This window comes from Melospiza melodia, chromosome 6 (assembly GCF_035770615.1).
Source record: "Melospiza melodia melodia isolate bMelMel2 chromosome 6, bMelMel2.pri, whole genome shotgun sequence".
NCBI classification, from domain to species: Eukaryota; Metazoa; Chordata; class Aves; order Passeriformes; family Passerellidae; genus Melospiza; species Melospiza melodia.
Genome location: NC_086199.1, coordinates 3,960,255 through 3,977,536, shown reverse-complemented (window position 1 = coordinate 3,977,536; position 17,282 = coordinate 3,960,255). Strand labels below are relative to the sequence as shown.

At 47.7% G+C, this 17,282-nt stretch overlaps 1 protein-coding gene across 1 annotated transcript in view; it reads right to left on the bottom strand.

Moving 5' to 3' along the window:
• The window catches only part of PELI2 (pellino E3 ubiquitin protein ligase family member 2), a 71,770-nt gene extending 65,423 nt beyond the window's left edge, over positions 1–6,347 (bottom strand). Inside the window, exon 1 of the mRNA XM_063159706.1 lies at positions 6,205–6,347. Coding sequence (XP_063015776.1) covers positions 6,205–6,281 — 77 coding nt within the window. The 5' untranslated portion in view covers positions 6,282–6,347. The remainder of the gene's footprint in view (positions 1–6,204) is intronic.
• Between the last annotated feature and the right edge of the window lie 10,935 nt (positions 6,348–17,282).

Sequence of the window (17,282 nt, the reverse complement as noted above, 5' to 3'; positions counted from 1 at the left end):
GTGCTCAGGACAAACTGGGAATGTGCAGACAACCAACAGGAAACAAGACACCTCTGTAGGACTTTGTAAACAGTTGTAAAACTTCCCTGCTGGCACCCTGAACTAACAAACCCCACCCGGAGCAAGGCACAGGCTCAGCATACACTCACACACCTTCTCATTAGGGTACAGAAGGAGGAGTTTGTTATCTTAAAGTATCAAGTTTATACCTTCTGCCACTACTGAGCAAGTTAAGAGCAGCATTAGTTCTGTAAGTATAAACCAGCCATAATTTCAGTTTGAACTGGATAATAAGTTCCTGACTTCTTAGGAAAAATCTGTTCTCAAGCAACCTTGTAATAATCACAGTCAAAGAACAGCCTGCTGTTAAGAAGGAACATGAAATAGCTTAAGTAAGATACTGCTTTCAGCAACAAAAAACAAACCTTAACAGCCTAGAAAGTAATTTCTTGGTTTATATGCATATTTTAAAGTAACCAAGTGGACTGTTAGAGTATTTACCCATGTACAAATTTCAGCTGAAAATGGAAAACTATTAATCCCTGATTCTGCCAGGGCTGAAGAGGAACAGCTACTTGGTTCTACACAAGAAGTGCATTAAAGGCAAATCCTACATTTCCCAGACTTGTTTATTCAGAGTAAACTGCTTTCCATATTTTAAGGGAAAAACCCTGAGTCTTTCACTTCCACATGTGTGACCTCCTGCCTGTACACACCAAGGGGATTAGTTTAACTTCCAGAATGCACTCAGTTTCCTTTTTATAACAAACATTAAAGATGCAGACGTTTGATGCTGTGATTTGCTTCAATAAACATAGAATTTAGTCTGACGTTTGTGCTCTCTGATTTTACATGGGTACGGAGATGTTGTGAATAAAGCCTACAGCTGGATACAAATCTGCACTCTGAGAAAGTCAACAGTACTCCAAGGAATAGGATAGCTGTAAAAAAACAACTCAAGTATGTTTTCTTTCTTAGCTTAAATGAAGCAAAACGTTTGCTCTATCCAGCCATACACAAGCTTTCCAAAAAATCCACAGACCTTTCCTCAGATATAATCCTTTCCACTGTTTTCCTACTCTGCAGTTAATGTTCTATTCAGACACAATTCTTCTGGTGTTTGATTAATCTCCTTGCGAGTTCTGAACTGACCCTGATCACACATTTGCAATATGCACATATAAAATACACCATAAACACAGCACAAGACATAAAGGTCACCAAGAAGCCACTGTCAATATCAAAGAAAAAAAAAAAAAAAAAAAAACAAAAAAAAACCCAAATCTATTTCTCCAGAACAGCAACCTTCCAGCAATGACCGCTGAAGCCAATGATTCTCAGAGAATCATGACCTTGAACGCATTTAACTGGTAGTTCCCATTATGTGCTACACTCATTCCTTTAAATGAAACCTAAAGTACATTTTCAAATAAGGCTTAAAAGCAGAACTCGAGTCACCTAAGCAGTTTCCCAATATATCTGTAGCAGATAGTGCAGGAAATCACCAAGTCATTAAACCAAGCCCCAGTCTGGCAGCAGCAAATCCATCTCTGTGCAAAGCAAGTCCCAGTTTAATTCCACACCAGGATGACTCTCCCTCCTCCTCCAGTCCAGGCACAGCAGCAAACAGCACTCAAGGACAAGCACAGATCCCACTCTGCTTCTGCATTCGTCAACACCACTGGAAACCTGCCCTGGCTCCTTCCTGAACTGCACAGCAAGAGTGATGTGAAAAGCCAGACAGGTAAGCTAAAAATATAGAAATATGTTTATAAGCAGAAGACACTTCAGAAACTTTATTTACCCTGCAAGTGGTTAGTGGTGGTGGGAACTCTGATCAGTCAGAAAAAGCCAATATGAAAAACAGGAATTTAAAAATGCATGTACCCTCAGATTAACACAAAAAGACTGTTTCAGATCTAAAGTTGCTTCAAGTATAAAGTGGTCCATCAATGAGAAGAGCTGCCCAAAAAATACCACAAAATGTATGACTGTGAACACAAGTGAGAATTTTTGTAGAATCCCAGAATGGTTGGGTTGGAAGAGACCTTAAAGACCATTCAGTTCCAACCCCCTGCTATGGGCAGGGACATCTTCCACCAGACCAGGCTCTCCAGGACCTATCATTTAATTCTGCTCTCTCAAAAGGTTAAATTTAAGCAGAACTACAACCTGTTTATTCAAGAATGTCCAAGAATCCACACTAAACAATGCTCATATAATAACTCACAGTGGCTTCTTTCAGCACTGAAGCCTCCCAATTAACCAATTCATTTATTTTAATGGCAGTCAATGGAAAATTTACACGCAAAAAGTTGGCGGCAATTTCAAAATTACTACAGTAACAACACTGAGGGACAGCCCTTAGAGTTTTGTCTGGTTAAATTTTAAAAATGCATTGGATATTGCAAAATCCAGTAAGTCTGTACAACAAAAGTCGAGGATGCACCAGGCTGTACCTCCTTGCTAAGGAGTAGCAAACACCAAGAAAGCCATTGGTTAATAAGAAATATTCCATTTACATGCACACAGCTACCAGAAACCCCATCCAAAAAAAAGCATTCAATGTCAGGTACAAGTCTTTCACTGCCACAGAACTCAGCCACTGACTACAGCTCGTGTCTGTTTGCTGTTCCCCCTTCAATTTACATCATTTTAATCAAGTGACTTTGCTGAGAGGTCACAGCTGCCCATCCCCAGCGTGCAGCCCCAAAGGATTTAAGGGCACCAGGCCACTGACACCTGCCTTAGTGACAGCCACCCCCTGCAGCCAGGGACAGGCTCCTCACACGTTTAGCACAAGTGACACTGCTGGAATAAAAGCTTCAGGGCACAATTCAGAGTTAGGGGACAAAGGGGCCAGGACATGCACCTCACAACATTAAGGCACCAGAGAAGTCACACAAAAGCTCCCGACAAAGGCAGAAACAAACACCCTGACACTATTCAGGTACTTGGAACTGCATTCAGCATCTCCTTAACTCCCTCCAGCCCCACGTTCCAAGAAATATATAATGAGCCATTACTTTGACAGGACTTCAAACAAAGCTGCTTTCTTTTTTTCTTCAAAAAGAATTAGAATATGAATGTTTCTGCTTCACCAAGAAATCCAGAGCCTTTTGTGAGCAGATGATGCTACGAGCAGATGTACACAAGCAGATTCACAATAAAGCAGATGATCTCTTCTTTACCAACCATCTTGACCTGTCTGGCTCGATTTACATAAACTGTTTCTATTCACTACAACATTGATTATGTAAACCTCGGCAAAACCTTCGCCAAACACACGCGGCCACATCACTGCCAGCCCAGAGCTGGGAGATATCAGAAATGTGTTTGCTGCACACACCAAACGCCTCGGGCTTTGCTGGGGCTCACGCTGAGGTGCACACTGAGCAATCCCAACTACTGGAACAATAAGAACGTGCCAAAAAAACACCTCTCCCTCCATTTAAAGGTCAAGGTACAGCAACCCCACTTTAATACTGCTAAGGCAGAGTGAGAGCAAAAGATAAAGGGAAAGTTTTGTCATCTCAAAAGCAGGAGCTCAGCAGTTTGCCAGGTATGCCAATTCCTTTGTTCATCATCCTTTTCACCACCTAATTTAAAAGTCTCACAGTTCAAGACACAAGTTATTCATCAACATCACAATCAAGGTTTTTTTTTTAAAAAACAACAACCCACACAGTGTCTCAAAACAGCTTTTTCTTTTTTTTTTTTTTTTTTTAACCTAGCTGCGAGGCTGCTCTATCAATTTTAATCAGGCAGTTGTAACAGGAGCTGCAACAGAAACGCTTCTGCTGGTCCCCAGGTCTCAGTTTCACTGCAGGGAGGAGAGCAGATTTACATTGTCTTATTTAAATGAAACTCCAGATTACAAGATTTTAATACAAAACAGGTATTAAGTGGTTTTTTTAGCATACTGAACAGCTTAAGCTGTTCCAAGAGTTCCTAGTCACAAACGTTGAGTCACCAAAGAGAGGGGTGTTTGCATTATTTATGGCACTACAAACATTTAAAACACCTCTGATAGGACACGCAGTAATGAACTCCTGAAGTGGCAGAGGGCTCTTAAAACAACAACCTTCCGTCTAAAGATTAAAAATACATTTACTGAAGTCACGAGATTTCCTGGATTGCTTCCATCACGTTCACCTAGCCCTGCATCCCATTGTGTGAGCAGTGACAGCCCCATTGTTTGAGTGCAGCCACAGGGACACTCAGCTCCCCTGCACAGACTTCTTGTCCCTGGCTGCACTGCAAGGACAACAGCATCTGTTTGCATTTTCAGTACATCTTACACCTACAAGATGCAGCCTCAGTGGTTTCAGAGAACGGCTGAAACTCAAACAGGACCCAAACTCAGCTCTTTACGTTTTATTTTGATTTTAGTGGCGTGTTTCAACGCACACAGTGAAGATCAAGAGCCCAGCAGAACCGATAAGGCGAGATCAATGAGTCCACATATTAAAGGCAAAGCTCACCACACTTTGCCAGGTTAAGATCAGAGCCAAAACATTTCATACTTCTGCACTTTCAACTGCTGCTAAAAATAGGAAAGCAACAGAAAGGAAAATGCTTCCAGCTGTGCACAAAGAGCCTCTGCAGCACAACATCAATTTATGCACTCTAATTTAATTAAAGATTCTGCATTGTACTATGACTTTATTGTCAGAGACAGTGTTGCGCAGCTGAGCTCACCCTCCATCGCCACAAGTGAAACAGTAAGAACGTTTCTTTATTAAATTCAGCGTGATATGGGTATTCCTCACAAACCAAGGGACTCAAATTCAAGGATTTCAAGCGCCAGCTACGCCACGTTCATGACAGCAGCTGCGTCTTATTCCACACAGCATCTTGACCCAGTCTCGTGACAGGAAACATTCAGCATCCCTTAAGGAAAAAAGGTGCACTACTGGATAGAGTACCCAGCCTGGGTGCTGCTCTTTTCCAAACGCTTCTTCTGCAGAGGTGAACGCGGCTCTTTAGGAAAGCACCGAAACAGAACAAAAACCCCCAAGAAACCAGAACAGGGCTTTTCTACGACCTTGCAGCAAATCTGGACCAGGTTCTGGGGGAGGCTGAGTAACGCAGCGAGGCTGTGACCGCGCTGCTTCGCGGCTGGCTCCGAACCTTTCCGCTGTGTTTAGCGCTGAAAAATTGCTCCATTACCCACACGTTACCGCGTATTGAACTCCCAAAATTCAGCGTCTCTCCTGAGGCTGGCGAGGTCTCTCAGCAAGCGCGGCTTTAGACGCTTCTCCCTCCTCCGCCGCCGCTGCGCTCAGCAGAGCGGCTGCGAGCTTTAACAGCAGGGCAACAGCGTAATGCCAAGCGGATTACTTTAAGATCCATATCAAGCCGAGAAAATAAACATTTCCACGACGGATCCGAATATAAGCGCTTCACCCTGCTCGCTCCAAAGTCATCTCCCTGCCATCTGCACGGAAGACGCCGTTCTCCCGCAGCCAGCGGCCGAGGCACGGCGGCACCGGCCGAGGGAGGGACGGGGCCCGCAGCGGGGAGCGGGGGGGTTGTGGCCATAACCCCGCACCCCCAGGCCCCGCAAGAAGTTTCTTCCCCCGGCCCCGCCGTGACCTCTGTGCCCGAGAGCGGCCGGACCCCGTCCGGCACCGGGACCCCGCAAGGGCCACACCGTGCGGGCCCCTCTGGCACCGGGACCACCCCCATCCATCCCTGCTCCATCCCTCCCCGCTGCCCTCCGGCCCCGGCACCCCGTCCCAACCCTGCCCGCTCCCCTCCGGCACCGGGTCCCCGTCCCAACCCTCCCCTCTGGCACCGGCAGCCCGCAACGGCCGCACCGCGCGCCCCGTCACGCACCGGGACCTCCCCCGCCTCACTCCCCCGTCCCTCCCCGCTCCTCTCCGGCACCGCGACCCCCCCTCATCCATCCCTCCCTCCCTACTCCGCTCAGGCAACGGGACCCCCCCCATCCATCCATCCATCCCTCCCCGCTCCCCTCGGGCACCGGGATCACCCCCCGCCTCCAGCGGCCGCGCCGCGCACTCGGCCGGGGAGAAGGCGGGAAGCGCCACGCGCCCCCTCGCGCCCCCCTCCAGCTCCGAGCGCTCCCTCGCAGCGCCGAGACGCGGCCGGCGCTGAGCCGGAGGCTGGCAGGGGGCAGCTCTCGCCGCTGCCGCCGCTCCGGGACCACGGCGCTTCTCCCCGCTGCCCAGCACTCACCCCAGCACCACCAGCTCCCCATACTTGACGGGCTCCTTGTTCAGCGCGCACAGCTCCTCCTGGCTGGAGGAAAACATGGGGCCGCCGCTGTAGGAGCACCGGGCCGCCCCGTCCCGGCCGCCGGTGCGGGCGCGCGTCCCGAGCGGGCTCCGCTCCGCTCTGCACCGCCGGCCAGTGGCAACGGCCACTACACCGCGGGGGGCGCGGGGGGCGGGGCCTCCGGGGGGACGGACCAACCCGCCGCCGCGGGGGGGCGGGAGCGAACCGGCGCCGTCCCCCCCCCGCGAGGCTGCGAGTGGCCCCGCCCTCCCCGCGCCCATTAACGGCCGGCGGACGGGGCGGGGCTGGGCGCGGGTGCGCACCGCCCCCTCCCGCGCGGCGCGCCCCCCCCGCACAGGCGGCAGTGGTACGGCCCGGCCGTGTTATGTAAACATAGAGTAAAGGGGACCCGGCCGCTGTTAAAGGGGCCGCGCACCGGCGGCCGCGGCTCGGGGTCACCGAGGGGTCCCGAGCGGTGGCTCTGTGTCACCGCAGCCCGGGTTCCACAGCACGTCGGGGGCTCTGGATGCCCTCTTGCCCCCGGGATCCACAGCGTGTCTCTACACCGCAGCTTTGGGTCACTGCGGGGCCGCGTCGCCGCCTGTCTGGGTTGGGGTTCTGAGGGAGCTCCCGGGGCCGCTCCTGCCCCTGAGGGAGCGGCGCCGCCACTGCGCAGCCCCTGCCCCTTCCCTGGGCTCCCGCTGTCACACCCTGCCCCTGCCGGGCTCCCCTGTCCCGCCTCCTGTCCCCCATCCCTGGAGCCCAATTCCAGCCTCTTCTGCCTCCTCCTGAGGGGACAGAAATTTCTGTCTGAGGGGACAGAAATGCCCTCACCCCCTTTGTTCCTTACGGGTCTTTCAGGTCCTTCCCAACACAACCCATTCCGTGACTTCCAAGGATATTTTTCTGCCTCGGTGTCTGCCCCGCCATCCTTCTCTCCCCCTTTGTCCTCTGCACCTGATTAAAACCCAAAACCAGCAAAGATTGGCTTGACATTAATCCTTGCTAAAGATAGAAACTCTCATTAGCTGACATTTGAGGTTTCCAACCCATTATGAAATACAAAAACAATGGGAGCATCCACCTTTGCTGAAGAGCATCCTTGGGGCCGCCACAGTCCCAGCTGCTCCTGCTGAAAGCTTTCCCTCTGCCAGAAATTGTATTTAGCTATTAATTTTACTGGTAATATTATTTTTCTGTCGTTCCGGTGAAGAGGTGAAATGGAAAAACACAACCAATCTCGAAGGGCTGGCAAAATGGAGATCTTCCCAGGGGCTCTGTGAAGAAGACAAGATTTTATTGAAGACAGGCAGCTGAATTATTATAGATTTATCTTCTTTATTGCTCTAACAAAATAGAAAAGAAAGCCGGGCCGTAAGTCACTGTCAAAGGCAACAAATAAATTCCCAAAAACAGCGTGGAAAACAAAGCTCTTGGCTGCATCCTCTTCAATTTCTGCATTTCTCCCCTGAAAGCAAGACCTTCCCAGCAGCCTGGCTTTCACATGGCATTAACAAACTCCAATAACCTTCCAAAAAATGCTCCTTCCACAAGTCAGTGATGGGTCTGCACTTGGAGCATCTCCTACTGCTCCCACCTGGGGATGGAGGGATGAAGAAGGAGCTTGTAAATCTGATTTTGCCCCTCTTTTCCACTTCCACATTTTTTAACATTGTTCTTTTGGAAAACAGAGGGGAAGTTGGGCAGCTTTGCACCTTTTTCCCAAACCTGCAGGTTTTTCTCTCCTAGCACACAAACCAGTGCATTTTCTGTCATTAAACACAGAAGTGACTCCCACTCCATGACTACAGAAAATGCACTGGTTTGCACTGCTGAAAAAAAATTATTAAATACAGAAAGTGCTTTTCTTGGCATGGCTGAAAAATGAATGTGCAGGGGAAAAAAAGATCCCAGTGGGATTCACAGAGGAATATTAGGAATATTTACATCTGTGGTGGATGAGCTGTGCTGGGGTGAGGAGCACTCACCTGCCATGGACCTGTGGTGGGACACTGTGACATAAACCCTGAGCTTGGGCTGATCCATTATTTTTTCCCTTGGAATTTTGCTTCATCTGTCCATGTCCAATCTCTTCATTCTGCCCACAGGGTGTTTTAGGCTGAAGGAAAATCAGCCCCAGCCCCACAAGGTGTTCTGAGGGCTGTTGAGTCTTTTCTTGCCAAATTTTAGGTTTTCTCATTTCAATTCCCAAAGACCAATAGCTGCCAGCACTGGAAACCTGCTTAGAATTGTTTAATACTTAAAATTTTTACGTTTTGGCTAATGAAGCAAAGCCAGGAGCATGCAGCAGCTCTGCCTCACATTACACAGCCCCCTGTGTCACACAGATCCCAACCCCAAATCCCAGCTCCTCTATTTCCACCAGCTCCAAAAAATTCCTTTTGCAACTGATACAAGCAACACTTGGCTGGCATTTTTCCCCAAACCCATTGAAATAATTGGGAAATAAGCCCACAGCTGCACTCTGCTACTTTTCAGCTCACAACATCCTTCCTTTTTGGATTTGGGGTGTCTCAGGGTGGCTTTTCAGGGCAGTGAAGGGAGGTTTGGTTGTTTTCCAACCAAACAAAACCTGAAAGTGGGAGCCACAGATAATTTGGAGCTCCTTCTAGGCTGCATCAACACTGAAAAAAGGATTTTGCTCCCAGGTTTAGCACGAGCAGCTGCTTGGCTGGGTGGAGGAATATCCAGCCAAGCCTTAAAAAAATCAATGTTTGGAGGAAAAAAAAAATAAAAATCCCAAACATGAAGAAATAGTACATACCCATTTATTTTTAAAATCTAATAAAAAGCTATTTTAAATGCAGGAAGATTAATAAGTCTCTAATTTAGCAAAGTACTTCCAGATGTGCTGGACTCTGAGTGTACTTCAGTGCTTTTATGAATCGGGGCTTAGGGAATGGGCTTCAAAAGTACTGAAAGAGGTTTTTAAAGTACAAGAGGGGAGATTTAGATGGAATATTGGGATGAAATCCTGGACTGGGAGGGTGGGCAGGCCCTGGCACAGGTTGCCCAGAGAAACTGTGGCTGCCCCTGGGTCCCTGGAAGTGTCCAAGGCCAGGTTGGAGCATCCTGGGATGGTGGAAGGTGTCCCTGCCATGGCAGGGGTGGGATGGGATGGGATTTCAGGTCCCTTCCAACCCAAACCATCCTGAGATCCTCTGAACAGCCCCTGAGTGACACCTGCAGCTCCCACTGCACGTGGAACTCGTGGCACATGGGATCAGAGCATCAATAGGGATAAAGGTTCCCATTCCTGGTTCACAGAGAGGTTTCCAGGCCTGGGATCAGGTTTATGTTCAGCCATCAGTGGGGATGGTTTGGGGCTGGGAAAATTAAACTTTGGGATGGCAAAAGCCTGGATTTGGTGCTCCAGAGAGGGGAATAAACCCCAGGAAAGGAGAAAAACTCTCTCAGCTCTAAGGTTAGGATCAAGCAGATATCACCTGGTGGGTGATACCTTTCTGGCTGGGAAGTCTCCAGTGAGGCTCTCAAGCAGCCACTGGAAAAAGCAGAAGAAAGAGCAGCAGGTGTTTTAAAAGTAGATTTGACAAATAAATTGCAGGAAAAATAAGATGTGATTGCTCATATTGATGCAACACCAAGATTAGCATCTTTAGGGGAGCCTCTCAGTCCATGTCTCAGGGGTTCAGTGCCCAGCTTAGGTCAGGCTAAAACAGATTTCCTTTTCCTTACTCCATTTGAGAACCTCTTCTATTGTCTTAATTTTCTACCACAGCATGTAATGGTCTTGACTCATAGTACCACCTAAAATTTACAGAGGAGAATTGCATTAAAAAATAAGTGAAAAAGCTAAAAGGATAAAATGCTTTCAAATACCCTGGCAGCGGCTTAAAGATATAGTACCGGCTCCAGCTTAATATGTAACACTCCTTAATAAAGACCCTAAAGGAATTTTTAAAAGCAAAGAAGTTAAGTAGCAGAGTGGGGAAGGCTATTAGGAACAAAAAAGACAGCTGTCAAAAATGAGGGAAATGAAATATAGCACAAACACTGGCAAACCTGAAAGCACAGCAAGGCGAGAGGAGAAGATATTTCAAAGCAGTTTACCAGAGGCATAAAAATGCTCATAAAAAAAGCAGAGGCAGAAATTCAACCAGGGACTCACTGGGAGCAGCAAGCAGGGAAAGTGAGAAGATTGGGGTGAAATAAAACACTGGTGGGCTGAGTAAATGAGCTCCCCATGTGTCTGGGCTTGAGACACCCACAGAAAAACTCCTTTTCTGCAGTGCCTCTGGTGAGCTTCTCAAATGTAAGTATCACCAAAAAAGTTTTGGAATATAAAGGTAAATTGGCAGAGGAGCAAATTTTCAGAGTGAGACATCATTGGCCCAATAATTAGAAAGAGATTCAAATACAATATGAATAATTGTATAATTCCATAAAACATTGTATAAATTATTTTATATATTTGCTTTGTAGAATTCTGTGAAAAGTTGCACTTGTCTGCAGGATGAGAAATAACAAACTTGCTACTGAAGAAGCAAGCTTAAAAAATTAAACTTTACTGAAGAAGAAATAAAAAACCTAAAATAGTCAGAGACCACATCATTTTTCATTACACAAATGAAAATCCAATGGAGTCCAGGTAAATATGGATACCTGGGATGCACTGGGAAGATCTCATACACCAGGGAAAAGGCAATAGGCAGTTTTTGCAGAAAGAAATCAAAGTTTATAAGGCATTCACACCCCTTAAAGCAGTCAATGAATATGTTGGAGGAAGTGATTGCATGTGTATCACATACCTGGGGTTCAGCAAAGCTTTGGCACCACAAGAGCTGTCAAAGAGATAAAAGTTACATGAGATAAAGAAAGGGATGCATTGATTAGCAGCTGAGACAAGAGAAACCAAAGGCTGGAAATCAGTTTTCATTTTGACAGTGGGGAGAGGTTATTGCTGGGATTTTGAGGTATTGTGGGGCCCTGGCCAGGCTGCTGACTTCTAATGGGAAAGTTTGCTGACAAGCCAAAAAAATTTTAAGCTTACTGCAAGGAGTTCTAGAAGGACCCAGCAAGAAAATGTCCAAGTAAAGTGGATGGACAGATATGGCTACGGTCATCTTCTAATGGCTGGCTCTAATTGAGCCATTGTCATTCCAGAAAGGCATCCCCAGGTGTGACAGGCACCACGGATCCTTCTCTTGAAACAGAATGATCTAAGTTTAAAACACAAAATGTGCCCAGATGGTTCTGTAGGTCTTTTACAGCAACCTGGGTTATTCCAGAGGGATGTTCTGAGTGCCTTTTCCTGTGCCCCTCAGCTCCCCCCTTTCCTGAGGAGACTCCTGACTCCTAATGGGAAAGTTTGCTGACAAGCCAAAAAAAAATTTAAGCTGACTGCAAGGAATTCTAGAAGGACCCAGCAAGAAAATGTCCAAGTAGAGAGAAGATGACCTTAGCCATATCCGTCTAATGGCTGGCTCTAATTGAGCCATTGTCATTCCAGAAAGGCATCCCCAGGTGTGACAGGCACCACGGATCCTTCTCTTGAAACAGAATGATCTAAGTTTAAAACACAAAATGTGCCCAGATGGTTCTGTAGGTCCTTTACAGCAATGTGGGTTATTCCAGAGGGATGTTCTGAGTGCCTTTTCCTGTGCCCCTCAGCTCCCCCCTTTCCTGAGGAGACTCCTGACTCCTAATGGGAAAGTTTGCTGACAAGCCAAAAAAAAATTTAAGCTGACTGCAAGGAATTCTAGAAGGACCCAGCAAGAAAATGTCCAAGTAGAGAGAAGATGACCTTAGCCATATCCGTCTAATGGCTGGCTCTAATTGTCATTGTCATTCCAGAAAGGCATCCCCAGGTGTGACAGGCACCACGGGTCCTTCTCTTGAAACAGAATGATCTAAAACACAAAATGTGCCCAGATGGTTCTGTAGGTCTTTTACAGCAACCTGGGTTATTCCAGAGGGATGTTCTGAGTGCCTTTTCCTGTGCCCCTCAGCTCCCCCCTTTCCTGGAACACCAGCACTGTGCACTCACTTTGCAGTCAGTTCCTGAAGGACCTGTGTTAGCTAAGGGGCAGTGAAAATAAACTCATTTTGTGTGTGCCTGCCAAAACCAGAACACTGGCATCCCAAATCTCGGTGTTGCCTTTATTGCACTTTTCCCAGGAGGATTCAGGTCCAGCCACAGCTCCAGCTCCTGCTGAGGACCTTGCAGCCCAGAGCCAAGTCCCCTCTCAGGTCACCACATCCCTCTATCCTATCCCAGCTGCTGGTTTGGGAACGGACTTTTGCTCTTCAAGGTTTCACCCCCTTTTCTTTTTTAATTTTGCCTCCATTGCAAAGTTAACACAAATACAGTGGTGGGATGCAAAAGATGGACAGAGTTTCCCTATAATTTACTTGTACCTAATTTAGGGGAAATTCTGCTGCTCTGACCTTTATCCCTGCAGACAAAGCTGGTGGATGTGGATCCCTGGATCCCATCACCCTCCTGCAGGAGCCATCCCTGGCACTGATGGTCCCCATCCCCCAGGAGAGCAGCTTCCAGAGCAGATGGCTGGGTCCCCATGCACAAAGAGGAATTCAGCCATCCCATAAATCAGCCAGACTTCCCCCAGTCAGACATAATGAGAGCACCCCAATCATTGCAGGATATGGGGTAGGAGGGGAGCTCTGCTTTCCAAGCACTGGAGCTCTGGCACAGCACAGATCTGTGGTCTCAGCCTGGCTCTGGTGTGAAAGGCTCCCTTGGTGAGGGTTTGTCAGCCAATTGCAATCCCTGAAAACCTTCTCTAGCTGCTGGTATCACCCAACTAATTTTTATCAGCCAAGAAATCCCCTTTTTAGAAGATGCTCAAGGAGTCTCAGGATGATGGGAGCCATCAGTACCAGCACTATGAATCTCAGACCCAAAACTTCCCCAGTCTGCAGATGCCAAAATATTTCACCCACCAGCAAAGTATGAACACCCACAAAGACACTTTTAAATCAAACATCACTTCCACATATTTCTGCTAGAGAGAATGAAATGCATTTTAGAAATTATTGCACACTAGAAACGAGAGACATTCCCCCAGCTCCTATTCAGCCAGCAGATAATCAGCAGGCTACAGAAACCTCCTCCTCATCTCCAGTAGGATCCAGCCCTGGCTGTTCCCCAGCAGGATTCAGCTCCACAGCAAAAGCACTGAATCCATGGGAGCCCATCCCTTTGTCTCCCCAAATTCCTCATTGCTGCCTTTGGCAATCTTTGCAGCGCTGATTTTGGAAAAGGAAAACACTCTGAGACTTGGTGGAGTGGGACAGAAAGGGCTGTGGGATCTTGTGGGACCTCGTGTTCTTTGAGGAACTTTTGTGTGGGGGTGGTGGAGCACTGAGCAGGTTGACCAAAGAGCAAAGTGCTGATGGGTGACCAGCCCTGAAAACATTCAAGGCAGAGGTTGGACAGGGCTCTGAACAACCTGCTCTAGCTGAAGGTGACAAGATGACCCTAAAGGGTCCCTCCCAGCCCAAACTACTCTGTGAGCCCATTCTGTGGTTCCCAACAACTTGGGAGTTCTGTCTTCATGGGCAGCAAGACCTGGCAATTCATCATTTCCTCCTCTACATCTTGTTAGGGTAAAGAGATGCCAGGTCATACCTGAATATGTAATAAAAGCAGCGTTTGGCCTCCAAAATGTATACACCAGTAAAGCCTTATAACTCCCTCCCAGCATCTGACATTCTTTTCCCTGCTGTAATTTACTGCGTGCATTGCCAGGTGCCCCTGGCAGGCTTCCAGGCTGCCTTCAGCCAGCCAGCGCATAAACTCCGAGGAAAAAAAGAAGGAAAAAAAGGCTGCTACAGCCCCCAAACCCCTTGAAATCCGAGCAAGAGGGGGGGAAAAAAATCGGAAGAATAAAAAACCCACAACCAACACAGCACCAAAAGGCAGCGACCACCATGGGCGCGCAGATGTCGGGAGGATGTGGCGGAGGGAGCGACATCGTGCAGCATCCTGTGACATCAACGTGCAGCTCCCAAAATGCGGAGCGCTGCCTTCCTGCCGGCCGCGGGAGCTCGCAGGGGTGGTTATGGATGGCCACTCATCCTCCGTGCGGGTAATTAGCCAGTCATTATCTTTACAAGCTGAAAGGCTCGCTATTGTCGGGATTCCGGTCGGGTTGTCTCTGTTATGGGCTCTTTAGGAGATGGACGGGCTGGAGCGGTGCTTCTCAGCAATCAGGTAATGGCTGAGAAACACGATCCTGGTGAGCCCTGATTGCTCCTGGAATGGTTGGGAGATGGAGATGCCTTGTACCTCATCAGATAATGCCTTTCCTTAACAAAGGAGCCGAGTTATCATGGAAGAGGCTGAGAGCTCCTGCCTTTCCTCTCGTGGCTGAGATTTACCAGCTCTGATAGAGGGGAAGATTTTGTATGGAAACGCCAGAAGAATCTGTGAAAAGTGTGTGATACATTTTTTTTTTTTTTTTTTTGGGTACAGACATACCTGCTGTTGCCATTAAGAGAGAGAAGATGAATGAGGGAAGCCTTTGAGCTGAAAGAAAATCAACATGAATTCATTGCTGAGGGTTAGCAATCATATACAGAGAGTACATCCAACCCCAGCAACAGAAAATACATTATTGAAGGAATCAAAAGAACAGGAAACCACTCGCTAATAAAAATCACCATCTGCCTTCTGGAGTGAAGGAGTCCCTGGGTCAGATGTTTTAGTCAAATCCAAGCATCCAGGAAAGCAAAAGCAACCTTATAAATCCCAGTCTGCTGGTGGAAAATCACATTGTGGAAAATCACATTGTGGAATGCCTTGAGTTGGAAGGGACCTTAAAGCCCACCTTGTTCCAACCCTCTGCCATGGGCAGGGACACCTTCCACTAGACCAGGTTGCTCCAAGCCCCTTCCAACCTGGGGAAAGCAAAAGCTACCTTATAAATCCAAATCTGGTGGTGGAAAATCACATTGTGGAATGGCTTGAGTTGGAAGAGACCTCAGAGCCCATCTTGTTCCAACCCTCTGCCATGAGCAGGGACAATTTCCACTAGACCAGGTTGCCCCAAGCCCCATACAACCTGGCCTTGCCACGAAAGTTCTCATTTCACAAGATTCATTTTATGTATTATCTTATTTATTTCGTGTTTTGTTCGCCTGATTTTGGGGAAGAGATGGGAGCAGAGCCTTAGGAAGCCTCCTGATCCGAGAGCTGACCCAACCCGCAGCTCATTAGTGAGGCCCTGCACAGCCAAACCCTCTGCTCGTCCCATCTGCAGCAGCCAAGGCCTCGGTGACCTCAACCTCCCCACCTGGGATCCCCAACCCTGCCAGGGCTGCTTATAAATCTTTACATTTGAGACACAGGGCAATCGATAATTCCAGGATGCAAATGGAGCATATGGAGACTATAGCAGGCAGCACAAAGGCAGGAGCCACAGGCCATCTCCATGATCAGAAAGAGAAAGAGCTGCTAATTATGCAAAGGTCATTGACTGAGCATGGTGCTACATTTAAATATTTCAGCGTGTCTGTGCCTGCATCCTCTCACAAATGTTGTGTTCATGTGGGCAAATGCTCCTCTGTTTTTGGGAAGATAAGGAAACACAGAAAAAGTGCAGATGTCTCTGTTTCGTGCCACATGAGAACTTTAAAGCAGACTGAAGTGTCCTGAGGGCTTTGGGGATCTTTTTTATTTTTATTTTTTTTTTCTTTTCTTCTCTCCCTGTAGTTAGCTATTCATGCTTTGACTCCTGGTTACTCCGTGAAGTCAAGACAAACATTTCTACCTCCCAAAAATTTGCATCGTCTCTGTGCCTTGCTGATGGATGCAGTGATGGATGCAGCGATGGCAGCTTGGTGCTGCGGGGTGCCACCTCCACCCCAGCCACCCTGTCACCTCCTCTGTGCCCACAGGGCACGGCTGGCACGGCAAGGCGAAGGAGACAAAGTTTGACTTTCATTCTTTCCCCTCCTCCCCTTCGCAAATGTGTAACAGTGAGAAGGGACATTGTCCGCAGGTCGTGGGAAGCACAAAGCCACGGCTGTGCTGACCTCCTTATAAAAATTCAGGCCTGTCCTCGTTTTTCCTGGAGGTTTTTGGTGCTTTGCACACACGTATCTTTGTCCTCCCCCCACCCCCAGCACTGACCAGTCCCACAGCCTCCAGTGCAGCCCAGCCCTGCTGCCCACACCAGCAAATCCTCACAGACACAGCCAAAACTTCAACAATCAGGGAGAAATAAAATAAAAAAAAAAAACAACCCAACCCTGCTTTTATTTCCAGTGATGCTGCCAGTTCAGTTCAGTGAAGCTCTGCTGCCAGTGCTGGCAGCTCAGCTTTTCCCAAAATCAAACCCTTGAAGCCTCTCTGGCCGGTCTCTCATCACTGCAAGCACAGGGAAGGGTGGGATGCTGGGTGTGTAATTTGGAGATTTTCACTTAAATTGATTCTCTGTGACCACTGAGGTCCCTGGCTGGAATCTGTGAATTTTAAAAAGGATTAATGCTGTGAGAGCCTTCATCCAGATGCCCCCCAAAGAGGTTTTGACCTGGTTGTGTGCTGAGTACTTTGCTCTCCTAAACCCACCGCTTCAAATCCCTTTTACTTTCCCATTTCCAACCCCATTGTTTGGAGGATTTACCCCTTTTAGGCAGTTAAATATTGAGCTCTCTACTGGTATAAAAATTTTTTAGTAGTTGTTGATTTAACAACTTCACACATATATTTTTCCTTATCATATTTTTGTATCTAAATAAAAAATCATAGATTTTTATTTTTATTGTGATGCTTATATATTATACTGAGAGGATGGATGCCCACAGTTACACAAAGGAATTCCTGTTCTTGGGGTAGACTGAGCTTCACCCTGGGATGTGCATGAAGGGTCCTCACCCCTTTCTGCCTCCTGGCAGCATTTTTGGATTGATGCAGAGTCATTCTGCTCAGCTCCTCTCTGAAAATTTGGGATTTAGGCAGTATTTGGGAGTTCCACCATTGGTAAATACATGGGATGTGCTGGGTTTCTTCCCTCAGCCACAAGCAGGATTGA